We start from the raw sequence: 21,664 nt of genomic DNA on the forward strand, positions 1-21,664 counted from the left end.
TTTAAGATCCTGTCTTGCACTACTAAAAACCCACTGATCTTAATTCCAGTAAGGCTGCTTCGCTCTCCCATCTATTTGCACTAAAGGATCCTCCATTTCCTCAAGGCACTGTTCTTCCTTTATTCCCACTTCCCCCTTAAAAAAAATCACAGCAAGCCATGAAGAGTAGGACTGAGAAATCATGAAGTAGGAAGCTATGACATCATATAAAAGCCCCACACACCAACACTGAAACTGACTTGTTTAGAAGGAAAGCACCTGCTTAAATTCAGGCATCCCTCAAAAAATTAGGAAGGAAGCAAAGCCACACATAGGAAATTTTTTTCTCTCCTGCCCTTACCAGTTCTGTGAAGAGACATCAAGAGCCGTCCCGGAGCCCACAGTCACTGCCTGCAACGAGATTTAAATCCGCGTGACTGTGGCTCTTTGCTTCCTTGGATTTACATCACCAGGTACGAAGAATTACATCTGCCTCCTGCTCTCCTTCTAACATTTATTACAGCTGACAATCACAAGGCCTGCAGCACATCTATTTGTGCCCATTGCCTAGAGGATACTGCCATATTTCCATCTGTGTTTCGTGACTGTTCCTTCCCCCCCAGCCAGACAGGAGACAGACTGTCTCTCCTCCGGGGCACCTCCGAAAAGGCGCAGGCGTGAAGAGCAGATGAGTATGGCAGAGCAGGACCCCCGGGAGTCGCAGCCACGGCGGGAGAAGAGGCGGGTTAGAGGAGAGGCACGTCCCGGGGAGCAGGGGGAGCCCAGCCGGGGGAAGCGGAGCGCAGAGAAAACGTGCCCCGGGCAGCCCAGACGGAGAAGCACAGCGTGAGTCACTCCCCGGAGCGCGACCCTGCGTCAGCGCGGCCGGGGCGCCGAGCCTTCCTCGGACCGGGGTCCGTCCCAGATCCCCCGCCCCGGCCCGGCGAGCGGAGCCGCGCCGCGCACCCCCGCCCCGCACACGGCCCCAGCAGCGGCGCTGCTCCGGGGGCCTCGGCCCCGCTCCGCCCGAGGGGCCAGCAGGGCAGGGGGCTGCCGGGGTGACGCGTGCGCCGCACAGGTGGCGGAACCGCTCCCGGGAGCGGCTCCGGCGCGGTGGGAGGTGCGGGGCTGAGAGCCCCGGGGGGCGAAGGCGGTCCCCGCCCCTCCCGGCGCGCACCTGCCCCGGCACCCACCTGCTGCCGCCACCGCCGTCCCCTCAGGGCGGGCGCCCGGCCCCGACCCGGCGGCCCCACGCGCCGCTGCCGGGGCGCATGCGCGGGAGGCGGGCGGCGGCGCGCGGCGCGGCGGGGGCTGTAGGCCGGGAAGCGCGGCCCGGCGGGAGCGGAGAAGGAGCCGGGATGGCCGTGCTCAGCGCGGGCATGGGCTGCAGGGACGTGAACCGAATGGCCCAAAGCGTGATCTGGCCTCACGGAGCTGTCACGGAATCACAGCATCAATGAGGCTGGAAAAGCTGAGATCATGGAGTCCACCCTCTCGCCGAATGCCACCATGTCAACCAGACCAGTTGGCACTGAGTGCCACTTACAGTCTTTCCTTAAAAACACCTCCAACGCTCTGTCTAATCACCCTTTCTGTGAAATTCCTCTTAATGTCCAACCTGAATTGCTCCCGATGAAGCTTAAGGCTAGGCTTCTTGTCCCGTTGCCTGGGAGAAGAGGCTGACCCCCACTTGGCTACACCCTACTTCCAGGTAGTTGTAGGGAGTGACAAGTCCCCTAAACATCCTTCTCTGCAGGCTAAACACCACCAGCTGCCTCAGCTGCTCCTCATCAGATTTGTGCAGCACCAGCCGTGCTGCCCCTCTCTGAACTTGCTCCAGCACCTCAATGTCCTTTCTGAACTGAGAGGCCCAGATTTGGACATGGGACTCAAGCTGTGGCCTCACCAGTGCTGAGTCTACGGGGAGAATCAAGAGCTGAACAGCTGAGAGCTGCTCCTGAAGCACTGCTTGGTGACCTACTCCCAAAAACCAAGCAGAGGGGAGAATTGCATCTCTGGCTGTTGCTACTGCCAACTCTGCAGGAAAGTAGAAAGTCAGGTCCCAAACCAGGGAGTAAAAGTCTCGTAAAGGATTTGTTTATCATGCCTATTTTCTAGGAGGATGAATTTTCCTCTGCACCACTGTTACTCATCTTAGAATTTCCAGGAAAACAAGTCCAATAACTCACAGCTGGCAGCCTCTACCTGACAAATATTTATTTCTAATGATGAGAAAATATACTGTTCCTCCTCTCCACACAGGGTTGGTTGGGTTTTTTTTAGGAGGAAAGAGGACCAAAAAAGGACTTACGCATCTGTCTGTTTTCTTTCTTGGCTATTGGTTTGAGTAATTGCCTGCAAATGATGAGGGTTCAATTAGAGTTATCCTTTTTAAACAGATGGCTAATTAAATGTTAATAGCACAAGCAAGCAAAATGTTTCAAACACCATCAAACTTGCAAATGTTTGAGACATTTTGAATGCCATATTCTAGGGGCAAGGTAAAGTCAGAGCAATCTCGATGGAAAAAGATCACAGCCTGAAGCTTCCCATTGCTCTTACCTACTTAATAAAGACAAGCCTTATTAAAACATACAGTGTTTTAAAATCCTCTTTCAACAATGATGACCTGAAGGACAGCAGGTAGCCTCTTTCAGTTAGTTCTGCTTTTTACAATTCTCTTTAGCAACCACACTTCAAAAATCATCAAGTAATCCTTCTCATGTAATCTCTGAAGGTCTGAATAAATAAAGAGGCCAGAGAGAGAACTTTTTCACTGCACTGAAGCAGAAGAAATACTCTGTGATGTAATAACAATGGAAGAAGAGGTAATGGAATTATTCCAGATTAAGTCAAAGGGAAATGAATTTGATCCACTACTAAATGTCCAGTAAAGCACAGACATTACAAAACAGATCTTTCTTGTCAGAAATAACACTGAAGCTCTTGAATTTCTCTGGCATTCAGTGAATTTCAGTATCTTTTTTCTTTCCTTATCAGACAAAGCTTGTAGTAGAGAACAATTTTCACATGCCAGAGTCCAACTGCCACCTATTATTAAGCACCTACAGCCAAGGACCACAATCACAGCCAGAATGACTGCTTTCTTACCAACACCTGTAAATATGATTTTACAGAGCCACAGCTACAGTATTAAACTAGGAAAGGAGCACTGAAGGAGCACAAGTTTGATGAACCATGAAGTTTCATGGCCTCCCTCTTTCATTATTTCTAATATTTGGAAGTCACAATACTCTGAAAGCCAGGACAAACTTGTCAACTTTTGAGATACCTGTGGAGAAAATTTCAGGGCATGGAAAAAAAGATGAAAATGAGAGTGGGCTCAGTTCCCCTTACCTCTGCTCTTCAACAAGTCAGTCCAACATCAATGTCAGGCAGCACCAGGCATTGCTGTTTAACAGCTGGCAGTGCTCTGTGAGGAGCCAATGAAGGTGCTGTGATAAAGTTACCTTGTCACAATAGAGCATTTCTCAGTAACTCAGCACACTATACATGGAGGCTTGACCTCCATCAGTAGTCAAAGACCTCCACCCAACAGCAAATAAAGAATGAAAAGCCCATCTGGAATCAACTGTAAGCTCTGGGGGCTAAATGTACTGTAGAGAACCAAAATAACATGACACAGTAAATAGACCTGGGTCAATAAGGCTTTTATTATCTTCCTATACCCACACACATTTGCAGACTGTACCTAAAGTGCCAGTTCAACTTTCCCACCCATCTTGCTTTGGTATGGAATCAACGCTGGTCGAACCTCCTCCTTCAGGAACTTTGCCACCTGTTCAAGATGAGAAAAATAAAATTAGGAAAAGGACTTGCCTCCTCCCCCCATATGGACATGCTTGTCTCACTGGGGTGTCTCTTTCACAAAGACACCCAACAATTTGGTACGTCCAGGGTCGAAAGTGTGAAGCCATAGGGAAGAAAGACAAGAAAGCCAAGGAAATCAAAGGAGAAAAATGTGTCTTCTTTAATAATATGGCTAGAATTATATAAGACACACACTCTCTAGCAAACAGAGTGTACATATTATATACAAAAGTTTGCAGGATTTAACTACACATTGCATTACAACCCACAGCCTCTTTCCATTACTTTACCTGTTGAGGAGCACGTCCAGTGAAGGAGGAGGGATCCAACAGGCTTTCAAGTTGTTTATGGATAGGGCTGAAGTAAGGATCAGCACGGACACGGGCAATGAAGTCATTATCACCCCCTTCCTGTTTCACAACTGCTGCTGCTTGCTGAGAGAGAACACGAATTTTCTCGTGGCAATCCTGTACATACAGGGAGAAGAAGATGGAAAAAGAAAAAAAGTCATTCCATTGCTATTGACAGCACATGTTCATCTCACCAACTTGTGTGGGAGGGAAAAATATCGAAGTGTATTGCCCTGGATAGTGCAAAACGAAGATGAAGCTTGCACTGTAGTGTTTCACATGCCACTGCATTGAAACAAGATTTTCTTCATCCTTTCACATCCCTTTGAGGCTAAAACAGTCCAAATGTCACATACATTCCCTGTTGAACCATAAGATAAACTAATGACAATGGAATCACTGTCATTCCCAAATATTCTTAGGAGTCATTCTAGGATTTTTATTTGGGTTTTTTTTTTGGTTTTTTTTGCAATTGTAAATAATGTAAAACCTCTACAGATTTTGGAAAGGGAAAAGAATCTGTCCAACTCAACAAGCAGTGAGACTTTGCAAACCATGACCTACATAAGGATAGACTGAGGAAAAAAACCATTCCTTTGGAATCAACTGGTAAGAACAAAGGAACAGAACTGTAGTCAGGTACCACCTGCAAAGTCAGATATTGCCATGTTGGTCCTAAAATACAGCCATGTGATTGCATTTACAACTATGCAGGAATCTTCTCCTTAAATGTATTATCCTTGATCTACAATTAGGACAAAAATTATCCTGCTTCCTCTATCCAAATGTCATTTTACCACTGACCTACCTCAGGTGAACACATGTATCTTCTGGATATTTAGGGGAGAGATCTGTTTAGCAGTGGGGAAAGGAAGTGAGTTTCAGTGCTATGAGGTAGAAAATGTGCTGTTCCAAAGTCCCCAGAGCATGAAAACAGAACATATGAGTGTGATTATGAACACCTTCTACGAAGGTACTAAGCCCTATGGGTATGTAATTAAACAGCACCAGAAAGAAGGCAGGTCAACAAGAGACAAAAATGAATCACAGAATCTGATTCACATGATGTGACCCTTAATGCATTTAGTCAGGAAGCTTACTCACTGACCCACTGACATCAGAAACACAGGGGGGAAAAAGAGGAAAAAAGGATGTTTCCTGACTAATATAATGGGTGATTTGCCACACTGTTTCAGAAAACTGAAACCACATATACTCTTCTCAAAGCTTCATTCAAAACCTTTCATTATTCTTGCAAGTTTCACTTCTGTCCTTGATGTGGAGATAATCATAGAATGAAAAATTATCTAAAAGGTAAGTGAAAAGAAGTTGTTTCATTAAGATGGAAATTTGATTATCAATTTTGACCTGAACTGTGAAATTAAATGATAAGGAAATATAATCTAATTGTGTCTGGGTTTATTTACTAAGGAAAATATTTAATTACAGTTTGCTTGAACACAGGAAGCTGAATGAAGGACTATAAACAAAGTGGTTAATATATTGTACTGAGTTAGGGAAGAATGACACATGAATGAGTGATTCAGAATGATCTTACTTTGCTTTTTTCGTTAACAGTACTGACTCATCCTCTTTTAATTTATAAGGTAGCCAACTGCCAACATGTTCCATTTAAAGAAGTCTGGCCTGAGTTCCAAGTTCCTTCAAACACTTAAAAAAAGGAAAACGCCTACTAGTATCAAACATAAAAATAGGTCTCCCTCTTCTCTAGCACAGCCAGCCAGATTAGCCTAAACACACAGTGTTCCTCACAGAAAATAGGGATCTCTAAAAGTGCTCTCCCCTCAGAGACCAGAGCCTGGCTTTGCAGCACCAGTGTAATAACTCTGCAGGACCAGGTGAAGAGCAGAGAAAGGTGAGACAGGACAAGAGCCCACATACATTTGTTTCTCAGGAGACAAACACCAGGCTGTAAACAAAGGTATTTTGGACACTTCATTTGTACCTGACGATTGCCCCCAGCCTTGACCATTGCCATGATTATATTCTCTGTGGCCATGAATGGGAGCTCCTGCCGGATCCTTCTCTCAATCACCTTAAACACACACACACAAAAAAAAAAAAAAAAAAAAGGAAAAAAGAAACAGCATTATAGAAAGTCTATAGACAACTGAAAACTGCAATGAAGTTTTTTTTCCTCTCCCTTTGAATCTCTGGGACTGGATAATGGTGACATAATCATAGAAAGTTTGGGCTGGAGGTGACCTTTAAAGGCATCTAGTTCAACCACCTGCAATGAGTGGCGACATCTTCAATTAGATCAGGTTTGCCAAGAACCCTGTCCAATCTGATGCTGAATGCTTCCAGTGATGGGGCATCCACCACCTCTCTGGGCAACCTATTCTAGTGTTTCACCACCCTCCTTCTAATAAAACTTCTTTCCTATATAATCTCAATTGTCCCTCTGTCAGTTTAAAACCATTACTCCTTGTCCTGTTATAACAGGCGCTGATAAAAACTTTGTCCCCATGATGCAAAGACACATTGTCATTTTGGACTTAGCTCTGGAAATCCAGGTATTGAAGTTGATAATACTTAGAAGCCATATCTTGTATGAGACATTAATTTGGAAAAGATGTCCAATATTTTTTTTAACCTGTAGTAAGTTACAGGACTGGAGGAAATCTTCTAGACAGTATCTTTTACTGCTAGGTTTTACAGATCTATAATTCAGGGAAAAATATTCTTTGTGACATTGTATTTACTCTGTCATTGACCTCACAAGAGGCCCCTAATGTATGTCCTACAACAGTGAGAATATGGCAAGAATAGAACAAAATTCAGAAACCATTTGAACTACCAAATAAAAATGTAATTCTTGGAGTGGGAGCATTTTTGTACACTTTAGCACAGTTGTAGCATTACCAAGGAAGTCCATTATCTCCTGCTTTACCTTTGGATACACCACGAGCCCCTCGGAGACATTCTGCAGTGTACTCAGAATGATGTCAGCTGTGAGGAAAGCCTCAGCCAGACACACGCGCCTACAAAACACACGTACCCCAAGCCCTAGTCAGCAACAAAGCCATATTCCAGTCCACCTCAAATCCTTCAGCTTCTGTAAATAATGCTCTAAATGGCATTACTGTGGCCTAACACTGGAATTGTTCTCTTCTTTTTTTTTTTTTTCCTTTTTGGTCAGTAGAGAGAAAAAAGGGTGAAGGCACACATAGGAAGCTCTAAGATAATTCAGTGCTTACACAGATAGGAAACAGGGCAGCAATCTACAGGATCTTCCCCTGTGTGTTCTTTGTTGAAGTGTCTACTACTGATTCTACCCTCCAGCAGTAAGACATGCTGCATGCTCATGCTGTGCCTGGCTGTGCTCAGTGGGGAATTTCCAAGGGGATCCATGCATTCGGTGAGGGATTCCTCCAAGAAACCAGTTCCTGGTCACAAAGGAGGCTCCTGACAAAACACAAAGGAGGGGAACAAGAGGAGTAGTGGGGCCTGAGCTGTATCAGGCAAAATACTCTGCATGACAATGCAGTAAACATAGCATCATCCATCTATGACAGCAGGGCCTGGCCCATCATAAACTGTCATCTTTTAAAATATCCTAGTTCTTGAACCTTGTGCTGCATCTAAGCCCTCCAATTCTATCACAGGGCCTTAAAACAGGTTTGCTGGATTGTAGACTGATTGAACTCTGGCTTGTTCTCCTTCCAAAACACTATAGCTTTAACAAGAGCACAGATTTTTGTAATTGGTTAATGAAGTGGACAGATGAGTTTTTCTATTAAATGAGATGAAAATAAAATTTTAAACATTCCAGTACATCTCTCAACATTTGATAGCTATTGGGAAAAAACCACACCATGTCAACCAGTATGCAATTTCTTAAATTTACATTGTTTTCTGCTGCCTATGCAGCTCTTTTTTAATGAGACGAGGAGCTGTGGAATAAGGTCCCCCTGGGGAAAAAAAAATCTTCTATTTTTTTCATTTTATGCAGTTATTATGTTTATGGAGACATTTTAAAAATAACATTCTCGTCAGCAATCTTAATGCTAATCTAGCATTAATTAAGCCAAAACTGCTGCTGCTCATTGTCTCACAGGTGCCATACCTTAGAAGTCTACAGATTTCTAAGATTCTAAGAGATCAAATTCTGCAACAGAATATGACTTTGAAACTAAAATGTTTCAAAGCTAGGTATGATCTTTATGCAGATTTAGTACTAAATAAAAGACAGAAGCATTGAATATAATTGGTGTAATTTGCTTGATAATAATTGTAGATAACCTCTGCTCAGCTCCAAATAGTTGTAATGAAAAATTATAAAACAAAGCAAAATTTGCTAAGCAATATCCTAGAGATCTGCACAGATTTTCATTAAACTTTTTAAAAGTAAAGTAATTGTGCTTTTTCTCCAGAATCCGACTACTTCTTGTAAAGATTATTTTCCAAAATTAAAATATGTTTTTTTAGATTATTTGGAGGGTTAAGGTATTGAACTATTCTCTAAAAAGTGAAAAAAAGGCAGGGTCAAAAAACTGCATCCAAAATAAGGAGGAGAATTTGCGAAATGTCAGTTCTGTAATACTGTGCTATTGAAACAGGAAGACTGTGACAGCAATTTATTACCCTGGCTTCTGTATCCCTCCCTTTCACTGCTTGTTTACTTTGCAGAAGATCTTGACATTAAACAAAACCTAACAGTTTTTATCTGATGGTACAGAGAAAACCAGATTGTAGTCTCTAGGTTCAATTGAGACTGCTTTTTGTGAAGGTAGTGTCTTGTGGGTTTAGTTTAAAGGCAGTATTTTCTAAAGAGGCCAGAGGACTTTCCTGCACAAGGCCACCTGAAGTTTCTGCAGAGCACAGGCTGAACAGACCTGTTGGCACTGTCATCCAGCGTTCGCTCAAACCACTGCACAGCAGCCGTTTGGAGGGGATCCATCACCAGCGTCATCAGGTGCCGAGCAAGGCTGCAGCAGCGCTCCGAACGCATTGGGTTCCTCTTGTAAGGCATAGCACTTGAGCCTGTCAAAGCAGGAAAAGGGATGCAAACAGGGCAACAGAAGGCGTGCTGCATTCGGGGAGGAGAGATGAAGGTCCTCCCCCAGGAAAGAAAAATGTGTCAGGAATCATAGCTTTGACTAAAGCTTCAAAATACACAATATTCTAAAAACAATTAATAATTAAAAAATGACACCACTAATTTCCCCATCAGATCAGAAACATCTAAATGTGGGCAAGAAAAAGTGAGATGACATTTTTGCAGTTCTGCAAAACAGAAGTACTACCACATAAAAGGGACAAATAGCTGTACTTTTTAATGTACTATTTAGCACCATTTCTCTAGGCTACCCATGGCAATCTTAGCAGTGTTCAAGCCTCCATCTGCTCAGTAGCACTGTCCTTCAAAGTCAGATGCTTACACTGCTGCCTCTTGCTCTAGTGAGTGGGTATTAAAATCATCCACAGAACATAGAATGGTACAAGTACCAGACAGGACTAAGGCTTAATTCACCGATTCAATTCTATACAACTATTTAAGGGACCCAAGCTTTCTTTTAGCCAAGAGCCAAAACACTACATCTCCTTTTCCCTTTTCCAGCAGTGTCAGAATCACATAATTTGTGTTCTTCTGGCAATGGTGCAAGGGTCCACCCTAGTTTCATTGTTCCTAATTTGTCTGCTTATAAAGATCAAAATGCTGAGTTGAGCTGAAAACCTATTTTCCAGTCAGCCTCATGAGGACTGGAAAACATTAAGCACTCCTCAGACCCTGTGGGGAGACTTACTGCTCTCCCCACAAACACAAGGAGTGCACAAATCTGATTTTAATTACTTAATATCCATAAACCTTTAGTTAAAGTGGTTTTTCTTTTTCCTTCCCCCTCCCCTCCTTTATTTTTCTTTTAAAAAGGATTGAAAATACTAACAGTATAAACTCCAGTTACTTTAAAGCAAACTCTGTCAGTGACATTTCTCAGTTTGCTTAAAAGGCCATACCAGCATAAATGAAAAGACACATACACCAGTCCAGGAAAACTCTCTCATCCCTTACCAATCTGGTCTTTTTCAAAAGGCTCCTCTATCTCCTTCAGGTTGGCCAAAAGACGAATGTCAGTGCAAATCTAGAAAGCAAGCATGAGAAATTAACAAAACAGAACCAAACTGATGCCCACCAACATATCTTTGTGTTAGTGCTGTCAGAGAATCTTTGCATCTATGTGCAAGAAGTAAACTGGGGGCGTTGAAAAATTTGACAAAAAAACTGACACTGCAATTATACTTCCTGGCCTAAAAATGTTTATCAAGAAAACACAGAAAATAGCATGTCCACTGGATTAGATGGGAACAGGACTCCAACAAGGGCAAGTGTTTGCATGGAATGGAAGACAGATCAGAAGGAAACACTGAAAATGCATAACAAAACTGCACGGTGATGCGTAAATACAGACAATGTGTGGTCACTGAACTGGGAAAAAACCAAAACAGAAGAAAATACCACAGATCACTTTAGCACAAGAGGAGGAAGGAGGGAACAGAGATTAATCAATGAAAAGAATCCACAAGGACAGAGAGAATAACATCATTATCAGAAAGGCAATTAACTAGGAGGAAATGGTGAAATTTAAGAACTTATACACCACTAGGAAAGACATTTACTCTAATTGGATCAATTTAGCATAGATTAGACTAATATCTGGTGTGGGAGTTGTTAACCCATTTTAGAATCTGCTCGGTTAACTTGCTTTATTTGTCACTGGTTTTAAGATGTTTGAGATTTGAGTATCAGGTATGTACCCAGTGGTGAATTTTCATGATCACAGAGAAGACAGATGAACAAGGAACGCCAATATTTCTTGAGCAGAGCATTCTGCACCAAAGCACCTTCTCTTCAAATTTCTCCCTCTTCCCAATGTATACAACTAGGGTGCTCACCTTGTGTATAGAAGCCCCCAGACTCGCCAGCACAGCCAGGACTCCAATATCCACCTTGCGACTGTAGGTCTGCCCTGTGACCATGTAAGCCCTAGAAATAAGCACAGAAATTGAGTGTTCCAGCCAGACACAACAGTACTGCAAGACTTTGGGCAAGCAGTGACATGGCTCTTGAAGTGGAGGGCTGTCATTCTGCTGGATGCAAATAACTTTGGATTCAGGCTGTCAGTTTCTTGGGGCAGCATGCAGGTGGGAGAAAGGTAAACAGAGAAAAAGGGACAGCTGTGCTTTGACAGGGAGAGGAGAAGAAGTGGCCTAATTACAAAGTGAAGTTTCATGCCTGAAAATGCAACTGGGAATGGAAGATGGCAAGGGGAAATAAGTGAACAGCAGCACAGATGTCAGCTTGGCAGCCAGGGGAATCTGGGCCAACACTACCAGCAGGAGTCACACACTGCTAAGAATGCATGTTACATACCGCTTAAATCCTGCCTTCTCAGTCACTAATCTGTCCAGTTCTTCAACCTTGGGGTGAATCAAAAAAAAAAAAAAAAGAGCTCAAAATACAACTCAGCAAAGTCAGCATGAGCAAAAATAGTCTTCACTTTTCTCAGTTTACTGTCAAAAAATCTTCTACTTTCTGTGAAATATATCTTCCCAAACGCTACTTACTTTCACAAAGCCTCATCAATGAGCCACAGAGGAATCAGGGTGACTTTGTAAATTTAACGCGAGCATCTCAATATTCCCTCAAAGAAAACAGCATTCCAGAGCAGAAAATTGCCAAGACTGTACGACTGCACCCTGGGACGTCTGACTTACTTTACTGTGGTCTCCCTCAAAGAGCTGCAAGAAGCTGGCTTGAGTGCCAGTGGTGCCTTTGACACCCCGAAAGCGCAGGTCATCCCGAGCCCGCTCCAGGTTCTGCAGGTCCATGCACAAGTCTTGAATCCACAAGCAGCAGCGTTTCCCCACAGTGGTGAGCTGGGCAGGTCTGAAAACAATCAAGAACACAACATGACTCACTGAAGATTTGCCCAAGCACCACACTTCACTGCTGAGTCTGCCATTAAGAGTTCCCTACAGACTCATCTCTATTGACTCATTTGAGAAGAAATTAACAGGATTTGGATTAGGCAGAAGGCTGTACCAATATCAGCAGTAAATGGTACTGAAGATGTAATCATTCCATTCAGGAATTAGATGGAATTACAGCACCAGAAAACAGCAATTCTGTGTGCAAATGCCAGGCGGGCGCCCCCTGCCGGCCTGCAGGGGCTGTGCCAGCCTGGGCACATCTGTCCCTCATCCCAATTCTGCTCACCCAGGGCATGGGGGGCACCCTGGCTGACTTGCAGCACTGGTATGAACTTCTCAGCACAGAGATGTCTGCATTCCCTTTGTGATTTTAAATGAGGTTCCTCTCAGGAACTTCTCCTTTTTATCTATAAAAATCTGTTCCTCGGCCTCTGGGCAAACACACTTCAACAACGCTGTTAGCCAACATTTCTTAAGAACTCTCTACCTTGGAATAAGTAAATGCAAGCTTCAGCTACACTTCAGTTCCCCTGAAGATGCTTTGAGGCAAAACCAGGGGTGTTATGCAGAACTCAGAAAGTGAAATATTTCAAATTATCCACATGAACTCCAAAGAAAACCTCCATACTATTTTAAAAAACCATACACACATGAACAATGTGCTCCTGATTAAGCTCAGACATAAAAAGGAAGCTTGTAAGATTTGGAAGCAGGGACAGGCAATCCAGGAGGAATACAAAGAAACTATTAAACACACCAGACGGGGCAAGGAAAGCCAAAACCCACCTGGACGAATTTAGTATGGGACGTGAAAGGCAACAAGACAGGCCTCTGCAAGTACATAAGCAGGAAAAGGGAAGGCTAGGGAAAACATGGATGCGATTGTAAACCGAGTAAAGGCCCTGCTGACAAACGGCACAGAAAAGGCTGAGACATCAATTATGATTTCAGTCTGTATACACTTCTTGAAAACTCCTCAGTCCTCTTTCCCAAAGCCCACATAAAACTAACACAGATACTCCTCCAAAAGCTGTAGATGAAGAGGGCTGTAGGACTAGAGCTGATGGAACCGACACTGCATATACAGCAAGACGATAAATCAGAGATCTGATGCTTTCACTTTCCTTTAGGAGAAATGTTAAAGTGCCAGACACAGAATCTGACATGACCTGTGCTTTATTTCCCTGCCTCTGCTGTTCCCTATCACTGGGGTAGAAGACCTAGGCTTAGCTCATGGTATAGTTTAATGTTTCTGAAAAGAGTCTTCATGATGCAGGAGATTAAAACTACCCCAAGAACAGAACCACCCAGATCTTTTGACTTTATTATCCTTTGACTCAGCATCTGTAGTAACAAGTAGCCATTAACAAAACTTTCTAGGCTGCAGCAGAAAATAACTTAAAGAAAAACAAAGAAAATCTGACTGGAAGAAAGGCTTAGTGCAATTCCCAGTCATGGTTTCTTGAAACAACCCAGAACATGAACATCTGCGTTTGCCTGGAAGTCATCCTTTACATGAAGCTATGTTGAAGCAACTGCTGACAGCTAGTCAAAGCAACAGTCCAATTTCCTGAACAAGCCTGGAGTAAAGCACATACGCCTTTTCTGAGCCACCAACTGGTCAGAGATGGGAAAAAGGATGGCAAAAGAGCAGTAGCAGGTCAATCTAATCAAAGCACAGACAACAAAAAGAAAGCAAAGGCTGATGCCACTTACTGGTAATGAGTGAAGCCCAAAGTAGGCATGTCAGCATACTTCTCAGCAAAGTTGGCCAGCCGGCTGATCACCCTTGCGAGCTGGTGGAAGCAGGAAGGATAGAAAAGAGATGGAATGAGAGGGGAAAAACCCCCAAACACCACAACAGAAGTTTGCATGCTTAAGCACAATATTGTGAGAAAAAGGGGAGGGAAACCATTGTGCACGAAAGGACCTTGCGGGGCAACTGTGCAGTCCCCTCTAACTGTAGAATATGGTGTGTTTCAGTTTTTCAAGGGCACGTGTGCAATTTCTGCTTGCTACGAAACTCAAGCAAGAGCTCACACAAGTCACTGGATTTGAGCTCAAACTAGTCTAATCTTCATGCCCAACCAAATCCTGCAGTTGGTTCATCTTGGGTATTTTCTTTATTCCTGGAATTGGTCAGAAATAAAGCTGCTTGGGGTATAATAGACACAGGTACAGTCCAGGGCAAATTGGATGCCAACTCATTCAGATCAGATAGACAGCACTACACTACACTACGGCTATATTTGACCTCAGAAAATTGTATTATATAGTTTCTTGAATGCTGACAGACTCCTAGGAATATAGCTAAGGATAAGACTAAGATAACCCTGAAAGCAATACAGTTGTATTGCCATGTAGTACCTGTGGCACAGATAAACAAAGAGCTGCTTATAATTCCCACTGTGAGCAAAAAATCTCAGGGAAAAGACTTGAGAAAGGAAATAAAGGGAACTGTTCATTTTTTGAGAACAACCCAGACAAAAAACTCCTCCTAGTTTCCCACAAAGGTTTAGGAAAATCCAAGTTAAACACAAGCTATGCACAGGACATGAGTGCTCCCCAATTCTGAGACACTGCAGAACCACCTTCTCACCTTGGGCAGCAGGAGGTTAAACCCATCACGGAGGACAATCAAATCCTGAAAGAAGCAAAGAAAGGAACTTTGAACCTTGTTTAAAGGACCAGACATAACAGTTTCTCTCAGAGAGGGCACAGATTATGCTTAATTGACTCAAAAGTCTCCTCTTAAAACAAATTATTTGCTTTCTTTCTTGTAGCAGAGCATGAACTGAACTTGCCTATGACAAAAATGCTTGATCCACCACTGCTCTTTTTTATATTGTTCATGGAAAGTCATAAGTGGTGGAAATCCTGATTCCACCAAGTACCTATGAATGATTATTTTGAGGTCTTGGGACAGCCCATGGAATGACAGAATAAATCATATGGTACCAAGTGGAACATACAGGCACTGTAGGCTAAAGACATCAGGAAAATCAGTGGACTGATGAGGCACCAGTTGTCTTTACTCCTTTTGAAACTGAGGTACAGCTGGGCACAGGTGTCACAAGGAAGAGGATATTACCCAAAAGCTAAACAGGTTTGCAAAGGAGTAGAGAAAAAATAATCACACAGCAGTTTCTCATGCAACAACAGCAGCTGTGAAATTGCAATGGCTTGAACAGTGGAACAGCAACATATACTGAGAAATAAGGCTTCAGTTTGCACTCTGTTGTAGATGAGGTTTTTCACAAATATTTTATGGTTCTGTAGAATGGTAGTACTTCCTTTCTCACTTAACACACCGATCCGTTCTCTTCACTGCTGAAAAGCTTGTTTTCCCCTGAATTACGGAGGGGTTCCAAGTAGCAATTGAAAGCTCATGGACCTTGTTCTGTAAGTCAGTGAACTTTTGTCACAGGGGTGTAACTGATAAATCATACAGTTCACATGTTTCTTCATTTGTTTGTAACTCCCCTCTTATCTCCTTGAATATTTAACATGCAAGCAGAAGTTAGGGAACAGTTTCCAGATAGACCTTGCTTAACATCACAAGAAAGAACGCAAGGGGAACTAGCTTGCCTTCCTAGGGTGGTCAGGTTAAAGAACTGAATTAATTTCAACAGTAAAATTAACAAAAATGACTGAAAAATCAACTTTATATTTTATAAAGAGAAGTTTGTAAAGAGCTATAAAATAAACAACTGTAGCTTTGTGTTACCCAGCTCTGCAGGCAGGGAACTGGAAATACCCTATTACCGTGTTATCCCCTACGTAGCAGGAAGTTGCTCCAAGGTGGATGATGGCTGCAGCTTTCGGACAGCAGTGGGCAAAGGTGTGCACGTGGGCCATCACATCGTGACGCAGCTTCTTCTCCTCCTCTGCTGCCATCCTGAAGTCAATGTTGTCCAGATTTGCTTCCATCTCCCGTATCTGCTCATCAGTGATTGAAAGCCCAAGTGACTGCAAAGGGAAAAGAACTTTCATTGCATTTTCTCTTTACTGACGAACAGAGACAGAAGCTGTTTAAATAATTTACTCCTGTCTGACATCTCCCAAAAGTGTGACAATTTGGTATAATTGAGCTGTAACAGCAAATGCTTTCATTCTAGGGCTCTCCAGCCTTTTCCAATGGGATAGCACAGTGTTCATTCTCAGATGTTCCTCTTGGGCTTCGTGCCTTCCTCAAACACGTAACATTCCTGTGAAAACTACAAAAATGAAAGTACATGGGGAAAAGTGACAAAAGTTTAAACTTCTTTTAATGAAGTTTACCTTTTGGGTAAAGAAAAATCCAGTTAACATGTGACTAAATAGCTTATGTCAGGAAAAACTCACTGGACCACAACTAGACCTACACAGTTGTAAACAGGTGGCTTAAAATATATGGAAAAGTGTATATGTTTTATATGTTTGTACCTTTTCAAAAGTCCTGTCGTAGCTCATCTTAGACTGAATATGAAACCTTTTGAAATCAGTTACTTGATCTGGAAGAAGGAGATGAATGCTCCTAGTTCATGTTCAAAACTAATTGCTAGAGATTTTCAGCAAGCTGACTTAAAAACAAAGATATCCAACCACAAAATTATACACTGGTGTAATCCACTAAGGTGACAAAAATGTCTTTTCAAGACACTGAGAAGTTAAAAGTCTCACAAAAACTTGGCATTACTGCCTTTTCCAAATTAAAATACTATTGTCCTGGGCATCAGTGATGAGAAATCACCAACCAGGAGGCTTCCAGGACTCAAAGTATTTAAAAACTGTTTCTGTTCAGAATCAAACTGACTGAAAAAATGGTTTGCAGATGTGAAACCTGGAACTGAAGACAACAACAATTGAAGCAGATGTGTCCTCAAGGACCTCATCAGATAATTAGTACCCAAACTTATGCTGCCACAAGCATATACATGCCTGTGGGTGTCCAGCTAAGTGGGGAAAAGCATCTGGCCCCAGACTGCTGCCTTTGAGGTGCATCAGTATAGACTGCAACTGCCTAAAAGCACAGGCAGTTCAGCAGGCAATACATGCTTGTAGCAAGATTAAACTCTCATGCCTTGGTCAGACATCTGTGATCCTTTGGGAAAAGCTGACCACAGCAAACAGTCATACAGAGAGGAAAGAAATAACCCCCCAAAAAGGGACGACTTGACATAGAACATGTGCAAGGTAGGGTAGTGCCAAGACAAATTATGTTCTCATCTGTCCACAAAAAATGTGTGAGTCTCTTCCCTATAAGCATTTGCTGATATTGGCAGTACCTCGGGATGAAAACAAACATCCTTCAAACCCATGTACCTAAAAAAAACAAGTAGGAAAACTACATAAGGAAGAACACAAGGTTTTTCCCAAAGCACCACAGGTCAGTGAAGTCAGTGATGAACTCTCTGGACTGTGCTTTGAGAGTGCCATTCTTCTGAGACTGTCCCAATATTTTGATGTGCCCCTCTAACAGCTATGACTGTTCATCACTTTTCCTAAAGGACAGGGCAGAACAGGCAGATGACATTGCACAGCTACTGCACACAGAATGAGAACACCAGGTTGTTCCTCATATAAAGAACATATGACAGAAAAACAATGAAAATTAGACTGGACAGAAAAAATAGTGGAGGGTTACTAAAGAAAGAAAACATTTATTTTTCACATGTGCAAAACATATTGTCAGTTTGATGCTGCAGGATGTCAAAGCTACTACTATGAAAAGGGAGAGCTCCAAGAAATTTGTACTTGACTTTCAAATACAATTAAGTCAAGAGTTCAAGATAAACAGTGTTAACAGAAGAATCATGATAAAAAGGAATTTATGCAAAAAATTAAAATAGTGTTCTGGGATGGGTATAAATGCAGACACCCCAGCTCTTAACCCAAACTTTAAATACTGTCAGTTGGGAAAAGATAAATTTTTCTTACTAATCCCACATTTTGCTAAGACTACTCTTCCTAACTCCTGCTATTGCTTGCTGAAAGGAGCAAAACACTGTACAGACCTTCTGCCAAATTCAGTTTCTACTGAAATACTTCTTCCATTCTTATCTCACATACTCCAAGTGGACCACTTGAAAATTTCACCTATTAAGTAGAGTGAATATTGAAGCCATCTGCCTGGCCCTATACTTTATTAAAATTTTATCACTAAATTGCAAGTCTTCTGTCTTACTACTCTCTGCAACTTTAAGAAAACCTATGATTAGACCTTCCTAAATCTGATTTATCGGAAGACAAAAGTAAGTATTGCCAACTGTTCATTTTTATTGTTTGGTTTTTAATGTTTCTGAAAAGATAAGCTATGTAGCTTCAAAAAAGAATGACCCAAGAAGCAACACATGAATGTCTTGCAAGTGAGGATATGTGCTGCAGTAAATTCCCATAGCTCATTTATTACCTGGTATTTGGGGGGTGTTCTTTTTCGTAGAAATACTATGCATCTTCTATAAAGAACCTAAAGAAACTGCTTGAATGTGTAACTAACTGATCACTGACAGAGACAACAGGTGCTGGAAGTAGCTGACTCTTCCTTCTTTTTAGTCCAGAGCTGACATTAGATTACAAACTGCTCTGGAATGAGGAGCCAGATAAAAATAGGAGTCTCCCTCTTCCCACTATGAAAAGAGAGCTCAAGAAGTTGTAAGACCTGTCTTTACTTTCTGGGAATAAAACTCTGGGGCAGCAATGGGAGGCAGAGCAAGGGTCAATAGATGGGGTAGCCCAGAATTCAGGGCTTGGGAATGGAAACCTAGAAGTCCCAAACTGGTTCCTTGAAGCAGATTGCTATTAGCCAACTCACATATTCTATTCTTGATCAGAAGCAAAAGTGATGATTATTTGATAGAATCGATACAACCATGATTAAATTGTCATGCTTTGAACATGCAAAGCTCCTCAAGCATGCATTCATAGTACTGACACTTTCTATGGCAGATGAGATTGGCAGCTTTCTCACATCAGCATCTGAACAGTGACAGAATCAGGCATGTACGACTTTGGAAGCTGACTCCTATTTAACACAGCTGTATAATTGCATCTTCAGATTCTGAAACATCACATTTGGTCCAGCATAGTATTGACAATGTTGCTGTAATGATACTATCCTTGCATGGAGAAGGAACATGGTAATGACCTTGTGCACTGTGTATTCATTCTCCAGCATGGTGCTTCTCTGCCCTTGCATTCCTAGTAATGCATAGACCTAGAGTTTGGATTCTTCTAAAAATCCCAGGCTTTGAAAACAGAAATTGGACTCTCTACAAAACAAACGGGCTCCTATTGAGTCTGAAAGCTAAAGCCATTCTGTCAGAAAGTGGGGTGGCTTTGTGCCTCTTTTTGGGGGGAACACATTACAACTTTTTCACTGTCAAAACCTGGTAAGAGTCACAAGGAATCAAGTCAGTGCAACTTAAAAACTGTGTCTCATTTGAGATGTATTAACAGCTGTACATGTATCCCTAAGTAGGACCAAAGTAAAAAGGTTTAGCTTCAAGTGCACATTAAAAAAGTCAATTTCCTATCCTCTGCTAACACAACAGCTTGCAATCATATGGACATACTCTGACTTGCTGCTTCCTAATAGTTTAATTAACAATACACATACCAAATCTTTTGTGGTGTTTATTTTATTTTTTTTTTTTTGGCACTCAGCCTACCAGAAACATCACAACTACTTGCGAGGTAAATGTACTCCTCACTTTGGCCAAAAGTAAACATATCTCAGAAAAAAAAGGCTATCAACAACAAATGGCCACAGAAGCAGGGGGTGGTCCGGTTGGCACGGACTGACAGCCATCGGATTGAATGGACAGTGGACCTCACCCGTCACACCTCCTGGAAAGCAAACAGCGGAGCGCCCGGGAAGGACACCGCTGTTTGCTCAAAGGCAACCCCTCACCAAAGATTGCTTAGCAAAGCTTTTATAAAACCAATTTTACAGTGCAGGCAAAAGTGCAAGGGGGAGGGTAGAAGGCGAGAAGAAATGATTTGCTGAGGGGCGACAGGAGGGACTGTGTACAGGTTGGATAACCCTGAACTCGCAGCGCCCCCACCTCTCGCGCCCCTTTCCTCCCCGGAACGCGCCAAGGGGCGCCTGGAAAGTTGCTCTGGTCGGTTTCCCGAGAGTAGCTCCGGGAAGGTGCGGCCGATTCCCAGGCCCTCATCCGCCAGAGCCCTTAAGGGAGTCGGGACACGAAGACGCCCCGGCACCACGCTCCCCCCGCCCCTGCCGCTCTGCCCTCACGCCCGTCCCGCACTTACCTTCTCAGCCTGGGCGAGGTAGAGCCAGAGGCGGCGCCAGGTGCCGAACTTCTTCCTCTCGCTGAAGTTGTAGGCCATCTCGGCGCTGGCGTACCGCGACACCAGCGGGGAGCGGTACCGCGCCATCACGTCCTGCTCCTCTCCGGGGGCCGCCATGGCAGCGGCAGCAGCTGCGGCAGCGGCGCGGGGCCCGCGGGATAAGGGCGGGCAGAGGCCCCGCCCCGCCGCCCTCAGCGCGCCCGCCCCGAGCCCGCGGCGGGCCCGGCGCCCCCCCGCGCCCGGAGGCCAACGCGGCCCGAGGCACCCCGGCACTGCCGCGGGACACAAAACGGGCACACAACACCAGCTTTAAATGCTTAGCAGCCAAACACATTTATTAGTATTTTTTTTTTCCAGGAACCCAAAAATAGTTTGTAGTTATAATGTAAGCAACTGAGTTGCACATAATACAATCATATCTTTCAAAAAAACCAACCAACCAAACAAAAAACCAAACAAAAAAAGAAAAACAAAGACAACAAAAAACCAAAAAAGCTGTTTAAAAGCCCAAAAGAAACCTTCAAAAAACTTATATATAAGTATTACACCATCTCTCAGTTTTAATGAAATGACGACGACTTAATTCTTTATTACTCTTAACTTGTCACACTCCAATAAAACGTCACCCTTTTGTTTGTTTTTTTTTCTTTTTTTTCCTTTTTTTTTCTAAATCCAGCATGAGAAATACAGTACCTGCTATGGCAAAAATACACATAAAATGCAACATTTCAGCTTATTTGTACATTAGTAGAGTTTAAACATTTTATTGGGTTTTTTTTTGTCTTTTTAAGTGAACCAGTGATCTTAAGTACCACTATACTAAAAGTAAAATAAAAATATAGAAAAGGAGGAAAAGGGGGCAGCCAGCCTTACAAGAGCACCTTCTAAAGTGCTGAGTTTCTGTGTCCATGGAAAACCCTTAGGAAGTTCAAACATTTCTGAGAATATGGGATGGAAATTAAGATGAAACCTGGATATGCAAGACATTGCGTCATCTCCTCTACATTCTCCCCATTTGTCCTGTAATTTTCTTTACTGCACACTATAGAAAGAGGGGAGAAACCAGAACTACGGTAGGAGTTTGGTAAAGGAAGCCATTCAAGTATAAGAAAAAAAACCCAAACACTTACAGGTAACTTGCAAATAGCATCAAGATACACACAGCCACTATTTTTATTATTACAATGTCTGCTTCTGGGGGACAGTGTTTCAGGCTAGAGGACTTTAGCTGTACCTTCCTGTTACCTATTTATGTG

The 21,664-nt window shown here is 42.9% G+C and overlaps 2 protein-coding genes across 5 annotated transcripts in view; both read right to left on the reverse strand.

Annotated features, from left to right (window-relative positions):
• Window positions 1-1,288, reverse strand: part of SGSM3 (small G protein signaling modulator 3) — a 29,861-nt gene extending 28,573 nt beyond the window's left edge. For 2 of the 4 annotated variants that reach the window (XM_030262942.4, XM_030262944.4), the window contains exons 1-2: window positions 1,173-1,288; window positions 341-390 (exon numbers count right to left, since the gene is read on the reverse strand). The gene's annotated coding sequence lies outside the window, so the exon portion shown is untranslated. Of the gene's footprint in view, window positions 1-340; window positions 479-1,172 lie in introns of those variants that run through there. The other 2 variants (XM_030262943.4, XM_002197868.7) reach the window with 2 other exon arrangements.
• Window positions 1,289-3,629: 2,341 nt separating this feature from the next.
• On the reverse strand, window positions 3,630-20,610 carry ADSL (adenylosuccinate lyase). Its single transcript, XM_002195303.6, has 13 exons — window positions 20,370-20,610; window positions 15,882-16,085; window positions 14,716-14,760; window positions 13,833-13,912; window positions 11,901-12,072; window positions 11,557-11,603; window positions 11,079-11,169; window positions 10,198-10,267; window positions 9,020-9,167; window positions 7,075-7,165; window positions 6,127-6,216; window positions 4,101-4,277; window positions 3,630-3,778 (listed from the first exon to the last, which is right to left on the reverse strand). Exons 1-13 carry the CDS (start codon window positions 20,523-20,525, stop codon window positions 3,692-3,694), a joined length of 1,458 nt encoding a protein of 485 aa, XP_002195339.4. The 5' UTR covers window positions 20,526-20,610; the 3' UTR covers window positions 3,630-3,691.
• Window positions 20,611-21,664: the final 1,054 nt, after the last annotated feature.

The sequence above is a fragment of the Taeniopygia guttata genome, chromosome 1A, assembly GCF_048771995.1.
Source record: "Taeniopygia guttata chromosome 1A, bTaeGut7.mat, whole genome shotgun sequence".
Taxonomy (NCBI): domain Eukaryota; kingdom Metazoa; phylum Chordata; class Aves; order Passeriformes; family Estrildidae; genus Taeniopygia; species Taeniopygia guttata.